The sequence below is a fragment of the Oncorhynchus clarkii genome, chromosome 17, assembly GCF_045791955.1.
Source record: "Oncorhynchus clarkii lewisi isolate Uvic-CL-2024 chromosome 17, UVic_Ocla_1.0, whole genome shotgun sequence".
In the NCBI taxonomy this organism is placed as follows: domain Eukaryota; kingdom Metazoa; phylum Chordata; class Actinopteri; order Salmoniformes; family Salmonidae; genus Oncorhynchus; species Oncorhynchus clarkii.
In genome coordinates this window covers 31,827,266-31,850,681 of record NC_092163.1, presented here as the reverse complement: position 1 = coordinate 31,850,681, position 23,416 = coordinate 31,827,266, and the positions used below count along the sequence as shown (strand labels likewise).

General features: G+C 43.4%; 1 protein-coding gene across 2 annotated transcripts in view; it reads right to left on the bottom strand.

The window, feature by feature from the left end:
* LOC139370700 (matrilin-4-like) overlaps positions 1-23,416 on the bottom strand; it is a 48,677-nt gene that overhangs the window by 22,678 nt on the left and 2,583 nt on the right. The window contains exons 2-6 of one of the 2 annotated variants that reach the window (XM_071110338.1): positions 16,482-16,613; positions 16,061-16,236; positions 15,425-15,815; positions 11,952-12,074; positions 11,083-11,205 (exon numbers count right to left, since the gene is read on the bottom strand). In XM_071110338.1, coding sequence (XP_070966439.1) covers positions 11,083-11,205; positions 11,952-12,074; positions 15,425-15,815; positions 16,061-16,236; positions 16,482-16,554 — 886 coding nt within the window. In that variant the 5' untranslated portion in view covers positions 16,555-16,613. The remainder of the gene's footprint in view (positions 1-11,082; positions 11,206-11,951; positions 12,075-15,424; positions 15,816-16,060; positions 16,237-16,481; positions 16,614-23,416) is intronic. The other variant, XM_071110339.1, reaches the window with a different exon arrangement.

The following is a 23,416-nucleotide window of genomic DNA, read 5'->3' as shown; positions in this document are numbered from 1 at the left end:
TTAAAGTGCTACTTAAGTACTTTACACCACTGCTAGTTATCCTTTATGGCCCTTTCATGATAAACAATTACTTTTGGGGATTACTTAGTGTGGCGTCCCAGTTATGTGGCCGGGGAAAGCCACTGTTTTGAGTGTCAGCCACGTCCCACAACCCGCAATGTTGGCGGCAGCAAGCACTCCTGAGGTCACTCGGCCTTGTTAGGCTGCAATGCACCTGGGGAAATTTAAGTGGCTGCTTTAGTTTAGCACAGGGGCTGGACGCCAGAGGCTGAGCTCTACGGACATTTGTTTGAAGCCCTGGACATTGTGTTCTCCACAGGAAGAAGTGACCGGTCTACAAGTGAAGCTGGTAAACTGGGTAGCAGCCCGGCAAGTTTTCTTTAAAGTTAAGGCTATCACTAGGTTCAGTTAAGTGGAGTGGGAGAGTTTTGTTTTTTGTTAATGTTTGAGAACCAGATTTGTGAACCTTTTATTTTGAATAAATATGCTAGCCTAGGTTAAGCTGTGTCCCTGTCATTGTTCTTCCTCATTGCCTTCCTACCAGTCACCTACCAGCCACGCCTATTGAGTCATTCCAGTAGATTACATTTTCAATTACATTTAGGGTGTATTGAACCAACATGGATTAACTTTTAAACTGGGTTAAATCAAGGTTTATCTATTTCTTGTTGCACCAATTTTTAAACCTAGTTTGAAATGAATTGTAGTTAAATTAAATCCTTCCTCTAATCTAAGTTTACACCTAGATTAATTTTAAGCCTGTTGCTCAATTAATTAAAAAAAAATATATAAATTTAGATTGCCGATTAATTCTAAACTGCCACTTGAGGGGTTTAACTGATCAAATGGCAGCATATCTACTGTGGAGAGACCAACGAGTTCCTCAGAGAATAATTAGAAACAGGTTGAATCCTGTAGTGTTATGATAATTCACTCATTAGTAGCTTGGGAATCATCTCGCATGTCTTCTGGGTGATAGGATCAATACCCTTGGACGTAAGCCCCCCTCCGGCTCCAGTTTGAAATAGCCCCCCCCTCTCCTCTGCCGCATCCTTTTTGGCTTCCGCTTTTAATTTATAAACTAGCGAGCTAAAGTTAGCTAACAAATTCGTTCTGTCTAGTACTGGCAAATAAGCCAACCATTGAGAACCTTTCACGATGGAGTTGCAGTAGTTCTAACATTACATTGTTATTGTTTTATCAAGAAACAGCAACTTTGTGGCCTCATTTGTCAAGTAGGCTAGCTACTTCGTTTCAACTCACAAAATACCTCATATTGGTGTAACATGTCACTAATCATAGTTTAAAACCGTTATTCATAGATTTACTGATCCCGATTTAAAATTAAGTGGTGCAACACAGCTCTGATTAATTATAAACCTAGATTTACAAAACCTAGATTAACACTGTTGGTGCAACCCATCTTTAATTACATTTAACTGGTTTAAGGTACTTGCTGAGACCTGCAGATAGACAACATCACCATAATCCACCACTGATTTAAAAGTGCTTTGAACAAGATCCTTTCTGACTGACATTGAAAAATAAGACTTGTTCCTAAAATAAAAAACACATTTTTTAAGAATGTGAAACACAGTTTCTTCAGCATATGAATGTGCTGTTTAAAATTCAGCTTTCATCTAACCAAATCCCAAGAAATGTATAGGAGGTGACCCTATTAATTTGCTGGCCTTTTAGAGTTAAACTCTTCAAGTGACTCCTATCTACTTTCAGAGAAGAGAAAATCATATGTTTAGTTTGCAATGCATTAAGCACCAGTTTCAATTCGGAAAGTTGCTTTTGAACAGCATCAAAAGCCAACTATCCTGAAAAGCCTTCTCAATATTACATGTGCTAGAATAAATAGTGTCATCAGCATACAGATGGAGATTTGCAAAGTTGTAGCGATATTTATTAGAGAGGGGTAAAGAAAGATTTTGTTCGGGCGCCAGGCAGGTATTAACCATGCCGAAAGGAAAAGAGTAGAATAGAGAGAACCACTACCAGACCCACACACATCAGCAGAAGAGACTGCCTAGAGTGTAGCCTGTTTACCAGATAGCCAGTGGAGAGAAAAAAGAATACACACCATATAAAACCCACATCACAGCACAGGGGAAACCCCAACAAGAATACCTCATACAATAATACTAATAATGGCAGAGTAATTCAACAGCAACTGCATGCAAGAATGAACCCAGTCATCAACATAGGATTTGCAATAATCTGTATTATTTTCTAGTGGATGAGTGCAGAGGGTATGAATGTGGGGGGTGTTCATCGACACAACAAAGGCCTTAAAAATGTCCACAGTCTTCTCGGCCACATGTCATTAGTACACCTCAATACAGTTCACATAATACACAACTTGCAAGCAACCTCCTTTTTAACTAAAATGTCCAAATACTTCTGGCAGGGCAATAATAGTCCAGCTCTAATGAACTTCAATAGGAAGTGCATTGGAAAAATAGAGAGTCTGTTGCAGGGTAAAGCACTGGAACGATAGAGGGAAGAGAAAAAGAGAAAAAGAGAGATCTTAGCTGTGGTCTTCAGGCGTGCAGGTGTACTGTCTGACTGTCCGATGGTTTGTATGTTAAAGCTTCGCAACAATGTTGCTACTAATCCATGCGATCCATAACGGGCGCGGTCCCAAACGAAAACAACCACGACCTAGAGCGATTACACCGATGATTGAGTTAAACACTCTATAAACTACACACGCTGAAACAAACAAAACTTCTGCAGCACAGCACACACAATCAAACTGTCGCGCCACCAAAGAGCCCCTCCCCAAAGAGCTGAACGAGCTCTCTTTATTTTCTCCTTCCTTACTGCTCATGCGCTCTTAAAGTGGCAGTGCACGGTGAAGGCTCCGTGCAGATTTCGCCACACTCCTCCCCCCATGAAAAAACAATGCCTGTAGAAACAGAGAGGATGCAGGCTTTGACAGGTTCATGTTCCTGCTACACAAAACCAGGGAAGTCCTCCTCATCAGAGTCCTCCACAAAGAGGTCCTGCAGGTGTTGCTTTTGCCTGCGATCCAGCTCTTCTGCCGTAGGGTAGCAGGGCTTTAGGTCAACAACATGCACTGTCCTGACATCTTCCCCAGTGTCCTCCAAACAGACCAAGTAGTTCACTGGTCCCAACTGCTGCACTACACGGTATGGACCTTTCCATCTCGAAGCTAGCTTGGCAGTGAACTTCTTAGATGCCTTTGACAGATGATGTGAACGTACCCAGACACGAGACTGGGGTGGAAAACACACGTCTCGTCTATGTTTGTCATAGTTTCTCAGCTGTCGTTGTTTGGCTTTGGTTTTGCTGGCCTCCACTCTGGCTAGCAAGGTGTGGTGGTGTTGTACGGCATCAAACGCTGGGCAGTCAGGTGAAACATTCAAACTTTGCAAGACCCTGTCCATCGGACCTTTTAGTGGTCTTCCCAGGTGGAGTTCGGCGGGAGTGACCCCAGAAGTCTCCTGCACGGCAGAGTTCAGTGCAAAGCAAAATTCTGGAAGATGCTGATCCCACCTTGTGTGCTGATCCCCCACGAATGAAGCAATCATCCCCTTCAGGGTTCGGTTTACCCTCTCGGTCAGGTTGGTCTGAGGATGGTAGGCTGTGGTCAGCTTGGCAATTACACCCCAGTAGGTACAGAGCTCTTTGTATATTCCTGATATGAACTGCGGACCTCGGTCAGAGAGGATTTGGTCCGGAATTACGAATCTGGTAAAAACCTCCCTTCGCAGAATTAGAGCAATGGCTGATGCAGTGGCTTTGCGGAGGGGAAACAACTCCACCCAGTGTGTGTAGTAGTCCACTACCACCAATAAAAATTCATTCCGTGTCCCCCGGCTGGGAGGAAAAGGTCCCATGAGGTCAATTCCCAACATTTCATTTGGATGGTTCACCACGGTCTGCTGCATTTTCCCGGCAGGTCTGCCAATGTCTGGTTTGTATTTCTGGCAGACTTCACACTGCTGTACAAACTTCCGGGTATCAACCCACATGCCTGGCCAGTAAACCACCTCTTGTAGTCTTCGATAAGTTTTAAAAACTCCAAGATGGCCACTCATGGGATTGGCATGATAAGCTTGGATTATCTGGTCACACAATATAGAGGGAATGAAGACGCGATAATGGGTGCTGTGTATTCCATCCCCTCTTGGAGTTTTTCGATACACTTTATCCTGAATTATGCTATACTTATCATTGAAGCGACTCTTGGAGTCTTCTTCAGACAGACTCTTGTGGATCGCCATGATGGCAGCATCCTTCTGCTGTGCTCTCCATACACTCTCATCATCCAGAGGAAAGGAATCATCCAGACATTTAGCGGTAGTATAAGTACTGCACAAGGGAGGACAAACATTGGCAGTCTCTGTAATCCGAGAAAGGGCATCTGGTACAACGTTCAGTTTTCCTTTGCGATACTCAATGATGAAGTCAAACTTCTGCAGTCTGATAGACCAGTGAATAAGACGGCTGTTGGTCTTGCCTGATGCCAGAACCCACTGCAGAGCAGCATGGTCTGTGACAACGGTGAAGATCTTTGCCTCCAAGTAGTAGCTCCATTTCTCCAAAGCCCAGACCACAGCGAGGCACTCCCTTTCAGTCGTTGAATAATTCCTCTCGGCTGAATTAAGGGTGCGACTTGCATAGGCAAGAACTTCTTCTGTTCCAAGTCCTGTTTGTTGAGCCAAGACTGCTCCAAGTCCTGTTTGACTTGCATCCGTGTACACAATGAAATGAGCATTCAGGTTAGGATGTCCAAGCACTGGAGGAGTAATTTGACTGTTTTTGAGTGCTTCAAATGCACCTTGGCATGCAGGGGTCCATTGGAATTTCACACCTTTCTTCTTAAGGTGATTGAGGGGTTCGGCTACCTTTGAAAAGTCAGGCACAAACCTGTGGTACCATCCAGCCATACCCAGAAACCGCTGAACAGCCTTGAGGGATGTGGGAATTGGGAATTCCTGCACGGCTGCAACTTTGGCTGGATCTGCATGGATACCTTCAGCATTAACCACATGACCAAGGAACTTGAGTTCTGGCAGACAGAAACGACACTTCTTCAAGTTCAAGGTCAAACCTGCAGCCTTTAGTCTGTCGATGACGGACTGAATGTCTTGCAGATGATCCGCAACAGAGGAGGAGTAGATTATGATGTCATCCAGATAAACAAGACAATTTCTACTCCTCAGATCTCCCAGGACAGTCTCCATCAACCTTTGGAAGGTTGCTGGAGCATTCTTCAAACCAAAAGGCATGACTTTGAAGGAGTACAAACCAGCAGGGGTAACAAAGGCAGTCTTGTCCTAACTAGCAGGATCCATTGACACCTGCCAATAGCCACTGTTCAGATCCAGATTACTAAAGATGGATGCTCCTGCCAGAGATTCCAGTATGTCATTTATGTTTGGTAGAGGGTAGGCATCGCTTTCTGTTATGGCATTCGGCTTCCTGTAGTCCACACAGAATCGATATCCACCATCTTTCTTAGGAATCAGAACAACCGGAGAAGCCCATCCGGAAAAAGAAGGTTCCACAATTCCATTCTCCAACATGCTTTTGAGCTGTTCATTGAGAATTGCCAGTTTGGCGGGGGACAGCCTGTAGGGACGCTGCTTAATGGGGACCTCATGCCGGGTATAGATTGTGTGTTTGAAGACGGTTGTACGGCCGAGTGTAAGAGTACAGACCTCACTGTTCACGGCCAACATCTGGGACAGCTGCCACCTTTCATCATCCGACAGACATGCCTGTTGCACCGCTTGTTTGATGTAGAAATCAGCATCAGGTATGCTTTTGCTCTCGGATAGAAGGGGGGGTACGGCGGTAATCAGGGTGATAGTTGGGTTCTCAGACTTCACTGGTGGAACATGTTTTTGTCTTTGTCTCTTTATATTTTCTCGGTCTCTGACTTGACCTTGTCCGGACTCTGCATAATGTAGCAGGCTCCAACCTGAAATCAGTGCATTACCAGGTTGAAAGGGATGAGGCTGAGAATAGTCAGAGTGCAGCCGATAGGAGGGTTCGGACATCGAGATGGTCAGTCCACTGAAGAACAGGAAGTCTAGGCCAAGGACTACAGCAAATGCAAGGCTTGAATCTGCAAGAATAGCCACAGGAAGGTTAATAGTCTCACCATGCAGTTTTATTATTATACTAATCCAGCCCAAGGGAGTGGTAGGTTCTCCATTGGCCAAGTACAATGGTCCCTCCTCCCAGGTTCGTAGCTCCTTATGAGGTAATGCCATGTTCTGCCACAGGGCCTCTTGCATCAGGGTGTAAGATGCCCCTGTGTCGATTATGGCCTTCCCTCTCCAGTTCCTAACAGTCAGAGGAACCAATAGTTGTTGCGGAATAGGAATAAGACCGCTAGCTGTGCTGTCTAAAGGCTTCATGGTGGGCATTATGGCTGACCCAATTGTATGCAAGCCACCACGCCTGTCTAGTCTTTCAGTCTTCGGTCCTTTCTGACCTTTTCCTGAATCCTGACGCTGGACATAGAGCGGGCAAGAATCTGGAGGATGTTGAACTTTACACCTCCAACACATAACTGGACATTTGTCCTGGATCTTGGGTACAAATATCTGAGACGGTTTAGCCCCAGGAGAGTTATTGGTATACTGGGATGAGGGAACCGGGTTTTTAGTTTGGAGGTGGCGCTTCCAGTCCTTCTCAAACTGAGTCCCAAGACGCACCAGATCATCCACATTTTGCACACGTTCTCGAAGTTGACTAGCAAGGCGGGGAACCATGTTCTTAAGAAGGAGTTTGACCATCTCCTGCTCAGTAATGTCAGCCTTCCATCTCCTACATAGAACTCGATAGGAGAAGGCAAAGTCCCGTATTGGCTCTGCTTCATCCTGGACTCTGTTACGAACACGTTCCGCCAGTTCATCCCCATAGTCCTCTGAGAGGAAGGCTAAGAGGAATATTTTTTGAAACTCCTCCCAGGTTGACACATGTTCACTGGCTATCTCCCACCAGTCTCTTGCTGTACCATGGAGAACACTGCGGAGGGTGGCAAGAACCTCCAAGTCAGTAAGGGGCCGGATAGAAAGAAAATCATTACACTTAGATAAGAAAAACAGTGGATCAACATCATCTTCTGGGCTGCCAAAAGTGGGGAAAAGTAGTTTGATAGGGAGGGAGCGCTCTAGAGGAGGCATGACAGTGGCAGCGGGAGTTCTGTTGTTTAACAGTATATTCAGTGGGGTTTTTGTAGTACTACCTGTTCCTATTACCTTACTGGCCAAGCCAGTGGCAGAGGTAAAACCTGAGGGAGGTGCAGAAGATTTGTCCAGAAGGGAAAAGCACTGCATTACCTCCTGGTGCAGCCCTTCCAGTTGAAGGTCTGTGGCCTTCTGTGCTTTTTCCATCTCATTAACGGTGTCCTTTTGAGTCTGTTCAATCAAAAATCGTAGTTCCCCTGTGAGAGAGTTCTTCATGTCCTCCATAACTTCCTTCAGATAAGAACACACTCCCTTCACAACAGAGGCTGACTCCTCTGCTCTCTGTTTTTGTTCGTCCTCAAGAAAGAGTATGACTTGATGATGGTTAGTTTCCATTTGTGTTTTGAACCGGTGCAGTTTTCCTTGAATATCCTGCTTCAGAGAATCTTGTAAATATTTCTGTCTCTGAACAATTTGTTGTTGGTTTTCCTCCATTTGACAGGGAAGGTAATCCAACCTCCTCTGCACATCTGTCTGATGAGCCTCCACACATTCACTGAGTTTGCGAATGGCATTCTCCTGCATTGTCAAACTATGATTGGTGTGTGTCCATTGATGTTCCAGTTGTCCAGGGATCACAGAGACACCTCTCCCAGTCTCTCTGGACAGGGTAACCGGAAGGGTTTGAGGGGAGGGTAATGGTGGAGATGTTATAGGTGAGCCAGAAGCCTGGGGATTAGGGGCAGTGCTATCCAACTCCATTAGTTCATCGAGTCCTTCCTGAATGAAAGAATCCCGAACATGATTACCATCAGGTGTGTCCACATTGACACAGTATGGGGTTCCAACAAAAGACATGATTCAACCTTGTGTGGATGGTGTCATGGGTGTTTCTCTTCAAGTCCCTGTTCGGGCGCCAATTCTGTAGCGATATTTATTAGAGAGGGGTAAAGAAAGATTTTGTTCGGGCGCCAGGCAGGTATTAACCATGCCGAAAGGAAAAGAGTAGAATAGAGAGAACCACTACCAGACCCACACACATCAGCAGAAGAGACTGCCTAGAGTGTAGCCTGTTTACCAGATAGCCAGTGGAGAGAAAAAAGAATACACACCATATAAAACCCACATCACAGCACAGGGGAAACCCCAACAAGAATACCTCATACAATAATACTAATAATGGCAGAGTAATTCAACAGCAACTGCATGCAAGAATGAACCCAGTCATCAACATAGGATTTGCAATAATCTGTATTATTTTCTAGTGGATGAGTGCAGAGGGTATGAATGTGGGGGGTGTTCATCGACACAACAAAGGCCTTAAAAATGTCCACAGTCTTCTCGGCCACATGTCATTAGTACACCTCAATACAGTTCACATAATACACAACTTGCAAGCAACCTCCTTTTTAACTAAAATGTCCAAATACTTCTGGCAGGGCAATAATAGTCCAGCTCTAATGAACTTCAATAGGAAGTGCATTGGAAAAATAGAGAGTCTGTTGCAGGGTAAAGCACTGGAACGATAGAGGGAAGAGAAAAAGAGAAAAAGAGAGATCTTAGCTGTGGTCTTCAGGCGTGCAGGTGTACTGTCTGACTGTCCGATGGTTTGTATGTTAAAGCTTCGCAACAATGTTGCTACTAATCCTTGCGATCCATAACGGGCGCGGTCCCAAACGAAAACAACCACGACCTAGAGCGATTACACCGATGATTGAGTTAAACACTCTATAAACTACACACGCTGAAACAAACAAAACTTCTGCAGCACAGCACACACAATCAAACTGTCGCGCCACCAAAGAGCCCCTCCCCAAAGAGCTGAACGAGCTCTCTTTATTTTCTCCTTCCTTACTGCTCATGCGCTCTTAAAGTGGCAGTGCACGGTGAAGGCTCCGTGCAGATTTCGCCACAAAGTCAACAGTCTTCCATATATAAGTTATATACAGTGTTAAAAAAGATCAGACCTAAAATTGAGCCCTGGGGAACTCCTTTCGTAAACCTTCGAAATGTCGATTTCATTCCCTGCTGTGCTAAACCCTTTTCTGCCACAAAAGTAGTGTTAGAACCAATCCAATTCTTCAACACTTAAACCAATTTTTTGTCTAAACAGCAGGGCGAGGTCAACAGTGTCGAAAGCCTTTGATAATTCAATAAAAAGTGAAACAGTGATGTTTCTTGTCCTGAGCATCTAGAATATCACATTTACCGCAGTAATGGTACTATGCTTGGCTCTAAAACCGACTGATATTGAGAACTTATAAAGAAAGTCTTTCAACTGTCAGTTCACCAGGTTGTCAAAAACCTTTTCCAGTGCAGACAGCTTTGATATGGGACGATAGTTATCCAACTGGGACGGATCTCCAACCTTATGTAAAAGTGCGTTCCAGACTTTTGGAATCGTATTATTCACCAATGAAAGATGTTAATGAGTGAGAGGGGCAGCAAATGTTTTTTAAATAACGATCAAATTCCAGCTATCAATAGATTTGAGTGCCTTTACAACTTTTGAAAACTCAATCTCGGTATAATGAAATGGATGAACCGTAGGCCGGCAGGCGGCAGTTTCATTCACAGCCTCATTTGAGATGTTAGGATGGAGTTCATTATCAAATGAATGCCCAGGCTTAGCAACATGCTCATAAAAAATATCAAGCAGTTGATTCTTGTCTGTCACTTAATGGTTTTCCATAATGTTTGTCGGGTTATTGAGGTTTGCCTTGGTAGATTCGTAATAGAAGTTAGATTTGCATTTCCGTATTAACAAGGTGCACTTGTTTCTCAGTGCCCTGAATAACTGCCATTCAGCCTTTTTGGCTTTAGCCCATTTGTGTATTTTGTTTTTGGATCAAATCAGATAATTCCTCTGTAAACAAGGGATTGTCTCTACCTCTTACCCAGTACTTTTTGAGAGGGGCATGTTTATCACAGATACTAGAAAACATGGAATGAAAATAGGAGAATGCCTCCTCTGTCTGGCAAAAACAGCAATCCTATCCCAGTTGCATGCGTAAAGTTCATGCAGGAATGCCTGCTTACAGAACTCCTTAAAATGTTGTTTGACCATGTACCGAGGGGGCACTTTAGGGATTTTAGGGTCTCTAATGCAAGCAACTGCACAATAATCTCTTAAATCATTAGGGAAAATACCAACGGCCAAGTACTTATGTGGATTGTTATTTAGAATAACATCAATAAGTATTGACTTGGAGATGTATTTTGGATTGGGTCTTGTGACTGCATTTATCAATTAAGTAAAATGCAATGTTTTGCACAGTCCTCTTGTGGTCTCGGAGTTTGGAGATAACCAGTCCCAGTTTAAAATCGCCCATGAGAACCATTTCATTTCCCCCCCCACAACCACGCTGTAGTTTAGCCAGAGAATCCAGAGATTCTTCTTTTGCAGATGGAGGTCTATAACATCCTATTAAATCTAAGCTCACAGCTTTCTTTCTCAGCAAGGTGCATCTTTTGCATTGCAACACAGAAAAGCTGTAGCCAGGAACATTGACTTATGGTTCTCTAGAGCCTGAGCTGAAACAAGACACCTCCTAACTTTCAGTCCTCACTCGGTTGTAAACACATAACTTGCATCCTACAGTACCTAGTGAAAGCTGATGAAATGTCTGTAATATCTTCTCTGAGTGTTTTAAGTGTGTGTGTGTGTGTGTGTGTGTGTGTGTGTGTGTGTGTGTGTGTGTGTGTGTGTGTGTGAGTGAGAGTGAGAGTGAGAGTGAGAGAGTGAGAGAGAGAGAGAGAGAGAGAGTGTGTGCATGGGTGTGTGTGTGTGGGCGGGGGCCAGCCTGAGTGTGAATGCATGTATGTATATTTTGGTCTATATGTCTCCATCAGGATGTTGCTTTTAGTGCATTGTATTGTTTGGCCTGCCGATGGCGTCGCTAACTTGTGCAGGTCTTCTTGTCGTCGTTGAGGGTGTAGCCGGTGTTGCAGCCGCAGGTGAAAGCTCCAGGGGAGGGGATACAGATCTGCTCACAGTCATGCTTCCCCCCAGCACACGGGTCTATGGCTGTATCATACAAAGAGACAAAAATCACGGTTGCTGTTAAGTTAGTAACTGCTGAAACTTAACTTGACCTATCCTACATGCTCACAATTTCTGATTCATTTCCCATTGATATATACAAGAACCAGACCCAGTTACAGCTTACCCAGTTACATGCACTTGACTGACATATATACTGAGTATACAAAATATTAAGAACACCTGCTCTTTCCATGACATAGCTTTCACCTGGTCAGTCTGATACCTTATTGATGTCACTTGTTAAATCCACTTCAAACATTGAAGCTGAAGGGGAGGAGACAGGTTAAAGAAGGATTTTTAAGTCTTGAGACAATTGAGACATGGATTGAGTATGTGTGCCATTCAAAGGGTGAATGGGCAAGACAAAATATTTAAGTGCAATTGAACAGGGAGGTGCCAGGCGCACTGGTTTGTGTCAAGAACTGCAATGCTGCTGGGTTGCTCAACAGTTTCCTGCGTGTATGAAGAATGGTCCACCACCCAAAGGATATCCAGCCAACTTGACTCAACTGTGAGAAGCATTGGAGTCAACATAGGCCAGAATCCCTGTGGAACACTTGACACCTTGTAGAGTCTATGCCTCCCAAAATGTAGGCTGTTCTGAGGGCAAAAGTGTGTGTTTGTGGGAGGAGTGCAACTCAATATTAGGTATATTCAGTGTATAGTTAATTAATAATAATACAAAATGATTAAGTTGGCTCATTTCTAGCCCCATTGGCAGCCTATACCTTTACAGGTCTTGCCATCCTCGTTGAGAGTGTACCCTGGCAGACACAGGCAGTGGAAAGAACGAGGGGAGCTCTCACAGAGGTGCTCACAGCCATGGTCAGACTCCAGGCACAGATCCATCCCTGGAACCCCAGCAGACAAGCAACAATTCAACATTTAATCACTCTCATCATATTGGCATTAGGAAATACAGTGGGGCAAAAAAGTATTTAGTCAGCCACCAATTGTGCAAGTTCTCGCTCTTAAAAAGATGAGAGTCCTGTAATTTTCATCATAGGTACACCTCAACTATGACAGACAAAATGAGAGAAAAAAATTCCAGAAAATCACATTGTAGGATTTTTAATGAATTTATTTGCAAATTATGGTGGAAAATAAGTATTTGGTCACCTACAAACAAGCAAGATCTCTGGCTCTCACAGACCTGTAACTTCTTATTTAAGAGGCTCCTCTGTCCTCCACTCGTTACCTGTATTAATGGCACCTGTTCGAACTTGTTATCATTATAAAAGACACCTGTCCACAACCTCAAACAGTCACACTCCAAACTCCACTATGGCCAAGACCAAAGAGCTGCCAAAGGACACCAGAAACAAAATTGTAGACCTGCACCAGGCTGGGAAGACTGAATCTGCAATAGGTAAGCAGCTTGGTTTGAAGAAATCAACTGTGGGAAGAATTATTAGGAAATGGAAGACATACAAGACCACTGATAATCTCCCTCAATCTGGGGCTCCACGCAAGATCTCACCCCTTGGGGTCAAAATGATCACAAGAACGGTGAGCAAAAATCCCAGAACCACACGGGGGGACCTAGTGAATGACCTGCAGAGAGCTGGGACCAAAGCAACAACGCCTACCATCAGTAACACACTACGCCGCCAGGGACTCAAATCCTGCAGTGCCAGACGTGTCCCCTTGCTTAAGCCAGTATATGTCCAGGCCCGTCTGAAGTTTGCTAGAGAGCATTTGGATGATCCAAAAGAAGATTGGGAGAATGTCATATGGTCAGATGAAACCAAAATATAACTTTTTGGTAAAAACTCAACTCGTCGTGTTTGGAGGACAAAGAATGCTGAGTTGCATCCAAAGAACACCATACCTACTGTGAAACATGGGGGTGGAAACATCATGCTTTGGGGCTGTTTTTCTACAAAGGGGCCAGGACCACTGATCAGTGTAAAGGAAAGAATGAATGGGGCCATGTATCGTGAGATTTAGTGAATGAAGGTCCTGGCCTAGCCAGTCTCCAGATCTCAACCCCATAGAAAATCTTTGGAGTTTGGAGTTGAAAGTCCGTGTTGCCCAGCAACAGCCCCAAAACATCACTGCTCTAGAGGAGATCTGCATAGAGGAATGGGCCAAAATACCAGCAACAGTGTGTGAAAACCTTGTGAAGACTTACAGAAAACATTTAACCTCTGTTATATACCCTTTGTTGGCAATGACAAAGTATTGAGATAAACCTTTGTTATTGACCAAATACTTATTTTCCACCATAATTTGCAAATGAATTCATTAAAAATCCAATGTGATGAAAATTACAGGACTCTCATCTTTTTAAGTGGGAGAACTTGCACAATTGGTGGCTGATTAAATACTTTTTTGCCCCACTGTATAAGGAAAGTTCCCAAAAGCTAGTGATGCTCTTGTGAGAATTAGATGCTTGATATTGTGCTGCCAAGGATGCAACTAATAGCAAGAGCTAAAAATCCCACAGAGCTTTATTCTGACTTGAGTATATTTTTTATTTAACCATAACTGACTTACCTAGTTAAATAAAGAACAACATCTTATTTACAATGATGGCCTACCCCATACAAACCCGGGTCAATTGTGCACCGCCCTATGAGACTCCCAATCACGGCCAGTTGTGATACAGCCTGGATTCAAACCAGGGTCTGTAGTGACGCCTCTAGCACTGAGATGCAATGCCTTAGACTGCTGCGCCACTCGGGAACATTTTACAAGCTTTGAAAGACTCAAGTACGAATACAAACCTTTGTGGACACTGGCGATCTTGACACACTTCAGCAACCATAAAGTGGGATTTGTAAAGTTGGATACTATGGTTGGAACAATAACTTTGATTTATCATGGAAACTGAGTAATGTTGATAATTTCTTATATTGCACTTATCGCTGAACATACACAGTACCAGTCAAAAGTTTGGTCACACCTACTCATTCAAGGTTTATTTTATTTTTTACTATTTTCTACATTATAGAATAATAGTGAAGACATCAAAACAACACATGGAATCATGCCGTAATATAATTTTTTTTAAACTAATCAAAATATATTTTATATTTCAGATTCTTCAAAGTAGCCACCCTTTGCGACAGCATTGCACACTATTGGCATTTTCTCAACCAGCTTCAGGAGGTAGTCACCTGGAATGCATTTAAATTAACAGGTGTGCCTTGTGGAATTTCTTTCCATCTTAATGTGTTTGAGCCAATCAGATGTGTTGTGACAAGGTAGGGGTGGTATACAGAAGATGGTCTTTTACCAAATAGGGCTAAGTCTATATTATTGCAAGAACAGCTCACCTCATATTGCAGCCCAAATTAATTCTTCAGAGTTCAAGTAACAGACACATCTCAACATCAACTGATCAGAGGAGATCGCGTGAATCAGGCCTTCATGGTCGAATTGCTGCAATAAAACCAATACTAAGGAACACCAAGAAGAAGAAGATACTTGTTTGGGCCAAGAAACACGAGCAATGGAAAATTTGTCCTTTGATCTAATGAGTCCAAATTTGAGATTTTTGATTCCAACCACCGTGTCTTTGTGAGATGCAGAGTAGATGAACGGATGATCTCCGCATATGTGGTTCCCACCGTGAAGCATGGCGGAGAAGGTGTGATGGCGTGGGGGTGCTTTGCTGGTGACACTGTCTGTGATTTATTTAGAATGCAAGGCACACTTAACCAGCATGGCTATTACAGCATTCTGCAGCGATACGCCATTCCGTCTGGTTTGGACTTAGTCCCACTATCATTTGTTTTTCAACAGGACAATGATCCAACACCCCTCCAGGCTGTGTAAGTGCTATTTGACCAAGAAGGAGAGTGATGGAGTGCTGCATCAGATGACCTGGCCTCCACAATCACCCGAGCTCAACCCAATTTAGATGGTTTGGGATGAGTTTGACTGTTGAGTGAAGGAAACGCAGCCAACAAATGCCCAGCATGTGGGAGAGCCTTCAAGACTGTTGGAAAAGCATTCCTCATGAAGCTGGTTGAGAGAATGCCAAGAGTGTGCAAAGCTGTCATCAAGCTAAAGGGTGGCTGCTTTGAAGAATCTAAAATCAAAAATATATTTTGATTTATTTCATGGTTTTGATTTTTTCGCAATTTTTCTACAATGTAGAAAATAGTAAAAAATAAAGAAAAACCCTTGAATGAGTAGGTGTGTCCAAACTTTTGACAATAATTTGATAATATCACTTATCGACCCAACCCACCGCAGAGCTTGTCCTGGAACTGCAGGCCAAACTGGTAGATCAGGTCAAAAGACTCCACCAGGAAGACATGGTCCTCGATGGGCGGCGACGCCATAGCACGCAGCGAGGTCATATCCGCCCGAGCAACGCCCACCGCATAGATCTCGATTCCCTTGTCTCGAGCCTCGGCTGCTACCTCCGCCACGCGGTCCTGGGGCCGCCCGTCCGTTACGATGACGGCCACATTGGGCACCTTGGGTCGGTCGCCCTCGGCTGCCGTGAAGGCATGGTTCATGACGTACTTGATGGCCAGGCCCGTCATGGTGCCCTGCGCCAGGGGGACAATCTCATTGATGCCTTTCACCATGCCCTGCAGCTTGCCATGGGTCTTGAGAGAGAATTCGTTCTGGACCTAGAGTCATAGAAATATGCAAAGCATCAGTCACCTCTTCATATGCAGGGTTTGCATGTCAAGCTATCTCTATTTAGGTGCAACTGAGTCTTCACCAGTGGTATTTAGCCTTTACAAGAACTACAACTGGAAAGGGAAGCCAAGCTAAGAATTCATCAAGAATGATCTTCCCTTTCCAAGCATAGTTCTTCACTAATGTGGATAAACAAAAGGATAAATTGTGAAGTTGATAAGAGGTTGTGGACCTGGCTGGAGTACTGCACCACGCCCACTCGGGTGGCATTCGCCTCCATGTCCAGCGTGTGGATGATGTCAATCATGAACTTGCGCATGGACTCAAACTCGTGGGGCCGCACACTTCGAGAGCTGTCAATAATGAACATGAGGTCCACTGGGCCAGACTTGCACTTCTGCTCCGGTCCTGGTTTAGGCGAAGTGAGAATGTGTGAAGCCAGAGTGGGAAATCATGAATATCACATTAGCTACGGCATAAGCAGACAATTAAACAGTAGTTTTGTATTAATTTCATTAACTTCCTTGCAACGCCAGTTCTCATTTCGATGTATTCTTGGAATAAAATATAAAAATGCAAGAAGCAATTGAATGTGGGCTGAACTGCAATCCATTCATGGCCTTTTTATTACTTCACAGTTGGACTCGGCTAACCTTCTTTAGGCCTAGCCACAGCCATGGTGGCCAAGGCTAGCAGGACAGACACACAGACACACAGCTGTCTCATGTTCAGGGTGCTGGTCTGGGAGCCGGACCTCTCGGGGCTGAGTTTAGGCAGGCTTCACACTGCACCGCAACGAGAGAACACAGAACAAAACAGGTCATCGAGAGTACTTTACCACCAGCACATTCCTGCGACAAAAACCTTGACACCAATCAGATGGCGGAGGTACAGAGGAGTAATTCCTATCCTAATAGACGGCTGCACACAGGACTAATGTGCGAAAGGCATGCTGTCAATTCAAAACAAGCATTATAAAATAAACTTCTCTTCTTCAGTCCTGAGAGAGGTGTCCAGGTGAAATTTATTGTTATCGCTCAGATAATTGTACCTTGAATAGTAGTCATTCATTGGCCTCATTTTGGTCAATTTGTGAATGCCTAATGGGAACAACTTCCTCAGAGAGCGTAGACAGACATCACATCAAAGACAACTGTGCCATGTGCTTTTCCTACTTGGCAGTGAAGTTTGAGTGAAGGAAACATTAAACCAATGCCAATTGACATGAGCCGGCAAGCTCTCTGATATGAAAATGGATGTCAAAGCCAACATACTAAGTTCATAGATAGCAAGAGATTGATATAAAGAAAATAGGTTTTTTGTGACACTTTTTGTGTCGGTAAAATTAATTATGCGAGAAATGTTGGTGGAAATGCTTTTATGCACAAATATTGATTTAACCATCATATCGATTAAACTTGATGATATGTTGTGTGGTCCTCCCACTACGACTTGTCGAGAAAGCATGCAGTTTATTTGGCTACAGATGAGGTGCTGAATATTTGCACGAAATGTAGAATGTTTCCACGAAAATCTGTCACCAATTGACAGTCGTGAAGAGGACCCGACAGAGTACGACAAAGCCTATTCCCCCACAGGAGACTGAAATGATTTGTCATGGGACCTCAGATCCTCAAAAAGTTCTACAGCTGCACAATCGAGAGCATGGTTGCATCACTGCCTGGTATGGCAACTGCTCGGCCTCCGACCACAAGGCTCTACAGAGGGTAGTCCACAGGCCCACTCCAAAAGGCTTTCGGAGCCATCATCGACTCAGTGGGTTTTGTCCAACATGTCTCTGGACCTACTCACTGTCACAGTCATACTCTGGACCTAGTTTTGTCCCATGGAATAAATGTTGTGGATCTTAATGTTTTTCTTCATAATCCTGGACTATCGGACCACCATTTTATTACGTTTGCAATTGCAACAAATAATCCCCAACCAAAAGTCGTCCTATAAATTCACAGACAACACAAAGCTTCCTTGATGTCCTTCCAGACTCCCTCTGTCTACCCAAGGACGCCAGAGGACAAAAATCAGTTAACCACCTAACTGAGGAACTCAATTTAACCTTGCGCAATACCATAGATGTAGTTGCACCCCTAAAAACTAAAAACATTTCTCATAAGAAACTAGCTCCCTGGTATACAGAAAATACCCGAGCTCTGAAGCAAGCTTCCAGAAAATTGGAAAGGAAATGGCGCCACACCAAACTGGAAGTCTTCCGACTAGCTTGGAAAGACAGTACCGTGCAGTATCGAAGAGCCCTTACTGCTGCTCGATCATCCTATTTTTCCAACTTAATTGAGGAAAATAAGAACAATCCTAAATTCCCTTTTGATACTGTTGAAAGCTAACTAAAAAGCAGCATTCCCCAAGAGAGGATGGCTTTCACTTCAGCAGTAATAAATTCATGAACTTCTTTGAGGAAAAGATCATGATTATTAGAAAGCAAATTACGGACTCCTCTTTAAATCTGCGTATTCCTTCAAAGCTCAGTTGTCCTGAGTCTGCACAACTCTGCCAGGACCTAGGATCAAGAGAGACACTCAAGTGTTTTAGTACTATATCTCTTGACAGAATGATGAAAATAATCATGGCCTCTAAACCTTCAAGCTGCATATTGGACCCTATTCCAACTAAACCACTGAAAGAGCTGCTTCCTGTGCTTGGCCCTCCTATGTTGAACATAATAAACGGCTCTCTATCCACTGGATGTGTACCAAACTCACTAAAAGTGGCAGTAATAAAGCCTCTCTTGAAAAAGCCAAACCTTGACCCAGAAAATATTTTTTTAAACTATCGGCCTATATCGAATCTTCCATTCCTCTCAAAAAAAAATTGAAAAGGCAGTTGCACAGCCTGAAGACAAACAATGTATACAAAATGCTTCAGTCTGGTTTTAGATCCCATCATAGCACTGAGACTGCACTTGTGAAGGTGGTAAATTACCTTTTAATCACATCAGACCGAGGCTCTGCATCTGTCCTCATGCTCCTAGACCTTAGTGCTGCTTTTGATACCATCGATCACCACATTCTTTTGGAGAGATTGGAAACCCAAATTGGTCTACACGGACAAGATCTGGCCTGGTTTAGATCTTATCTGTCGGAAAGATATCAGTTTGTCTCTGTGAATGGTTTGTCCTCTGACAAATCAACTGTAAATTTCGGTGTTCCTCAAAGTTCTGTTTTAGGACCACTATTGTTTTCACTATATATTTTACCTCTTGGGGATGTCATTCGAAAACATAATGTTAACTTTCACTGCTATGCGGATGTACACAGCAGTACATTTCAATGAAACATGGTGAAGCCCCAAAATTGCCCTCGCTAGAAGCATGTGTTTCAGATATAAGGAAGTGGATGGCTGCAAACTTTCTACTTTTAAACTCGGACAAAACAGAGATGCTTGTTCTAGGTCCCAAGAAACAAAGAGATCTTCTGTTGAATCTGACAATCAATCTTAATGGTTTTACAGTCGTCTCAAATAAAACTGTGAAGTTACTCTGCGTTACTCTGGACCCTGAGCTCTCTTTTGAAGAACATATCAAGACTGTTTCAAGGACAGCTTTTTTCCATCTACGTAACATTGCAAAAATCAGAAACTTTCTGTCCAAAAATTATGCAGAAAAATGTATCCATGCTTTTGTCACTTCTAGGTTAGACTACTGCAATGCTCTACTTTCCGGCTACCCGGATAAAGCACTAAATAAACTTCAGTTAGTGCTAAATACGGCTGCTTAGAATCCTGACTAGAACCAAAAAATGTGATCATATTACTCCAGTGCTAGCCTCCCTACACTGGCTTCCTGTCAAGGCAAGGGCTGATTTCAAGGTTTTATTGCTAACCTACAAAGCATTACATGGGCTTGCTCCTACCTATCTCTCTGATTTGGTCCTGCTGTACATACCTACACGTACGCTACGGTCACAAGACGCAGGCCTCCTAATTGTACCTAGAATTTCTAAGCAAACAGCTGGAGGCAGGGCTTTCTCTTATAGAGCTCCATTTTTATGGAATGGTCTGCCTACCCATGTGAGAGACGCAAACTCGGTCTCAACCTTTAAGTCTTTACTGAAGACTCATCTCTTCAGTGGGTCATATGATTGAGTGTAGTCTGGCCCAGGAGTGTGAAGGTGAACGGAAAGGCTCTGGAGCAACGAACCGCCCTTGCTGTCTCTGCCTGGCCGGTTCCCCTATTTCCACTGGGATTCTCTGCCTCTAACCCTATTACAGGGGCTGAGTCACTGGCTTACTATGGCTCTTTTATACCGTCCCTAGGAGGGGTGCGTCACTTGAGTGGGTTGAGTCACTGATGTGATCTTCCTGTCTGGGTTGGCGCCCCCCCCTTGGGTTGTGCCGTGGCGGAGATATTTGTGGGCTGTACTCAGCCTTTTCTCAGGATGGTAAGTTGGTGGTTGAAGATACCCTCTAGTGGTGTGTGGGCTGTGCTTTGGCAAAGTGGGTAGGGTTATATCCTTCCTGTTTGGCCCTGTCCAGGGGTGTCATCGGATGGGGCCACAGTGTCTCCTGACCCCTCCTGTCTCAGCCTCCAGTATTTATGCTGCAGTAGTTTGTGTCGGGGTGCTAGGGTCAGTTTGTTATATCTGGAGTACTTCTCCTGTCCTATCCAGTGTCCTGTGTAAATTTAAGTATGCTCTCTCTAATTCTTTCTTTCTCTCTTTCTTTCTTTCTCTCTCTCGGAGGACCTGAGCCCTAGGACCATGCCTCAGGACTACCTGACATGATGACTCCTTGCTGTCCCAAGTCCACCTGGCCGTGCTGCTGCTCCAGTTTCAACTGTTCTGCCTGTGATTATTATTATTTGACCATGCTGGTCATTTGTGAACATTTGAACATCTTGTCCCTGTTCTGTTATAATCTCCACCCGGCACAGCCAGACGAGGACTGGCCACCCCACATAGCCTGGTTCCTCTCTAGGTTTCTTCCTAGGTTTTGGCCTTTCTAGGGAGTTTTTCCTAGCCACCGTGCTTCTACACCTGCATTGCTTTCTGTTTGGGGTTTTAGGCTGGGTTTCTGTACAGCATTTTGAGATATCAGCTGATGTACGAAAGGCTATATAAATAAATGTGAATAAATGTGCAAGCGGTACCGGAGCGCCAAGTCTAGGTCCAAAAGGCTTCTTAACAGCTTCTACCCCCAAGCCATAAGACTCCTGAACAGCTAATCAAATCAAAACATTTGTTTTTCTTTCAAAAACAAGGATATTTCTAAGTGACCCCAAACTTTTGAACAGTAGTGTACATATTATCTTGACTAACCCCCTGTAAATAGCCTCTCTTCTGTTATTTCTGATGCTCTTTAATTATTTGTTATTTTTCAAATTTTTACTTGACTGCATTATTGGTTTAGTAAGCATTTCACTGTATGGTCTACACCTGTATTCGGCGCATGTGACAAATAAAATTTGATTTGATTTAGTTTGAGCAAATTAAGGGGTAGACAGACAGAGGTTTATTAAGACAGACACGAAGATGGAGAGATCAGGACCTCGCTAAGAGCCCACATCCAGCTGAGAGAGACCCTCATGCATTGTGATCTTGATCCAGTGCAGAACTCTAGAAGTGTGTTTCAGTAGCCTCCTTCTGTAAGTACATGTGTGCAGGTACAAAGATGCCGAAGTGTGCCCCACTACTGCCTAACTAACACAGCAGTGCCCATACTACCAGGCCCCCTATTCTCACAGGTCACACCACAACAAATACAGCAGTCTCTTTCTTAATTATGCATTAAGAAAAACATTCAGTGCACTTTACTATTCCCCTGTTAATCCACTGCACTGAATGGACTGATAATTCTATATTATATAATGGTATAAGTTGTGGATGCTAAATACTGGAGCAGTAATCAAGCAATTATAGCACAATTGACAAAAGAAAAGGAAGACCTAGCCTACTATACTGAATGAAAATATAAACACAACATGCAACAATTTCAAAGATTTTACTGAGTTACAGTTCATATGAAGAAATCAATCAATTGAAATGAATTAATTAGGCCCGGATCTATGGATTTCATATGACTGGGAATACAGATATGCATCTGTTTAAAAAAAATGTACCTCATAATGGGCTTTCATTACGGTATTTTTGTACGTTCAAATTGCTATCGAAAAAATGCAATTGTGTGTGTTGTCTGTAGCTTATGCCTATCTGTACCATAACCCCACCACCACTATTGGGCACTCTGGTTCACAACGTTGACATCAGAAAACCACTCGCCGACACGACGCCATGCACATGGTCTGCAGGTGTGAGGCCGGTTGGATGTACTGCCAAACTCTCTACAATGACGTTGGAGGCGGTTTATGGCAGAGAAATGAACATTAAATTATCTGGCAACAGCTCTGGTGGACATTCCTGCAGTCAGCATGCAAATTGCAAGCTCCCTCAATTTGAGACATTCGTGGCATTGTGTTATGTGACAAAACTGCAGATTTGAGATTGTCCTTTTACTAACAGGTATGTAAACATATTTGTGCACAACATTTGAGAGAAATACACTTGTGCGTATAGAAAATGTTGTGTTTGTATTTTTGTTCAGTGTAGGTATGAAAATGAACAGATTGAACTTTGCATACGATTCTTCATCACATGGGAGTAGCTAAAGTAGCATGGAAGAAGATATGTACAATTGAAGTTGGAAGTTTACATACACCTCAGCCAAATACATTTAAACTCAGTTTTTCATAATTCCTCACATTTAATTCTAGTAAAAATTCCCTGTCTTAGGTCAGTTAGGATCACCACTTTATTTTAAGAATGTGAAATGTGAAATGAAACTTGGGTCAAATGTTTCAGGTAGTCTTCCACAAGCTTCCCACTGTAAGTTGGGTGAATATTGACACATTCCTCCTGACAGAGCTGATGTAACTGAGTCAGGTTTTGTAGGCCTCCTTGCTCGCAGGCACTTTTTCAGTTCTGCCCACAAATTTTCTACAGGATTTCCTCCTAACATAACGATGGTCATTTTGGCCAAACAGTTCTATTTTTGTTTCATCAAACCAGAGGACATTTCTCCAAAAACCTTCTGGCGTTTGGAAATTGTTTCCAAGGATGAACCAGATTTTTTCTGAGGTCTTGGCTGATTTCTTTTGATTTTTCCATGATGCCAAGCAAAGAGGCACCGAGTTTGAAGGTAAGCCTTGAAATACATCCACAGGTACACCTCCAATTGACTCAAATTATGTCTATTAACCTATCAGAAGCTTCTGAAGGCCATGACATCATTTTCTGGTCTTTTCCAAGCTGTTTAAAGGCACAGTCAACTTAGTGTATGTAAACTTCTGACCCACTGGGATTGTGATACAGTGAATTATAAGTTAAATAATCTGTCTGTAAACAATTGTTGGGAAAATGGCTTGTGTCATGCACAAAGTAGATGTCCTAACCGACTTGCCAAAACTACAGTTTGTTAACAAGACATGTGCAGTGATTGTAAAGCGAGTTTGAATGACTCCAATCTAAGTGTAGGTAAACTTCTGACATCAACTGTACATTCTTTCTGCAGCTTTCTATAGCTCTTCTGTGAAACCTTTCAAAATAACGAGCCCAAAATAACA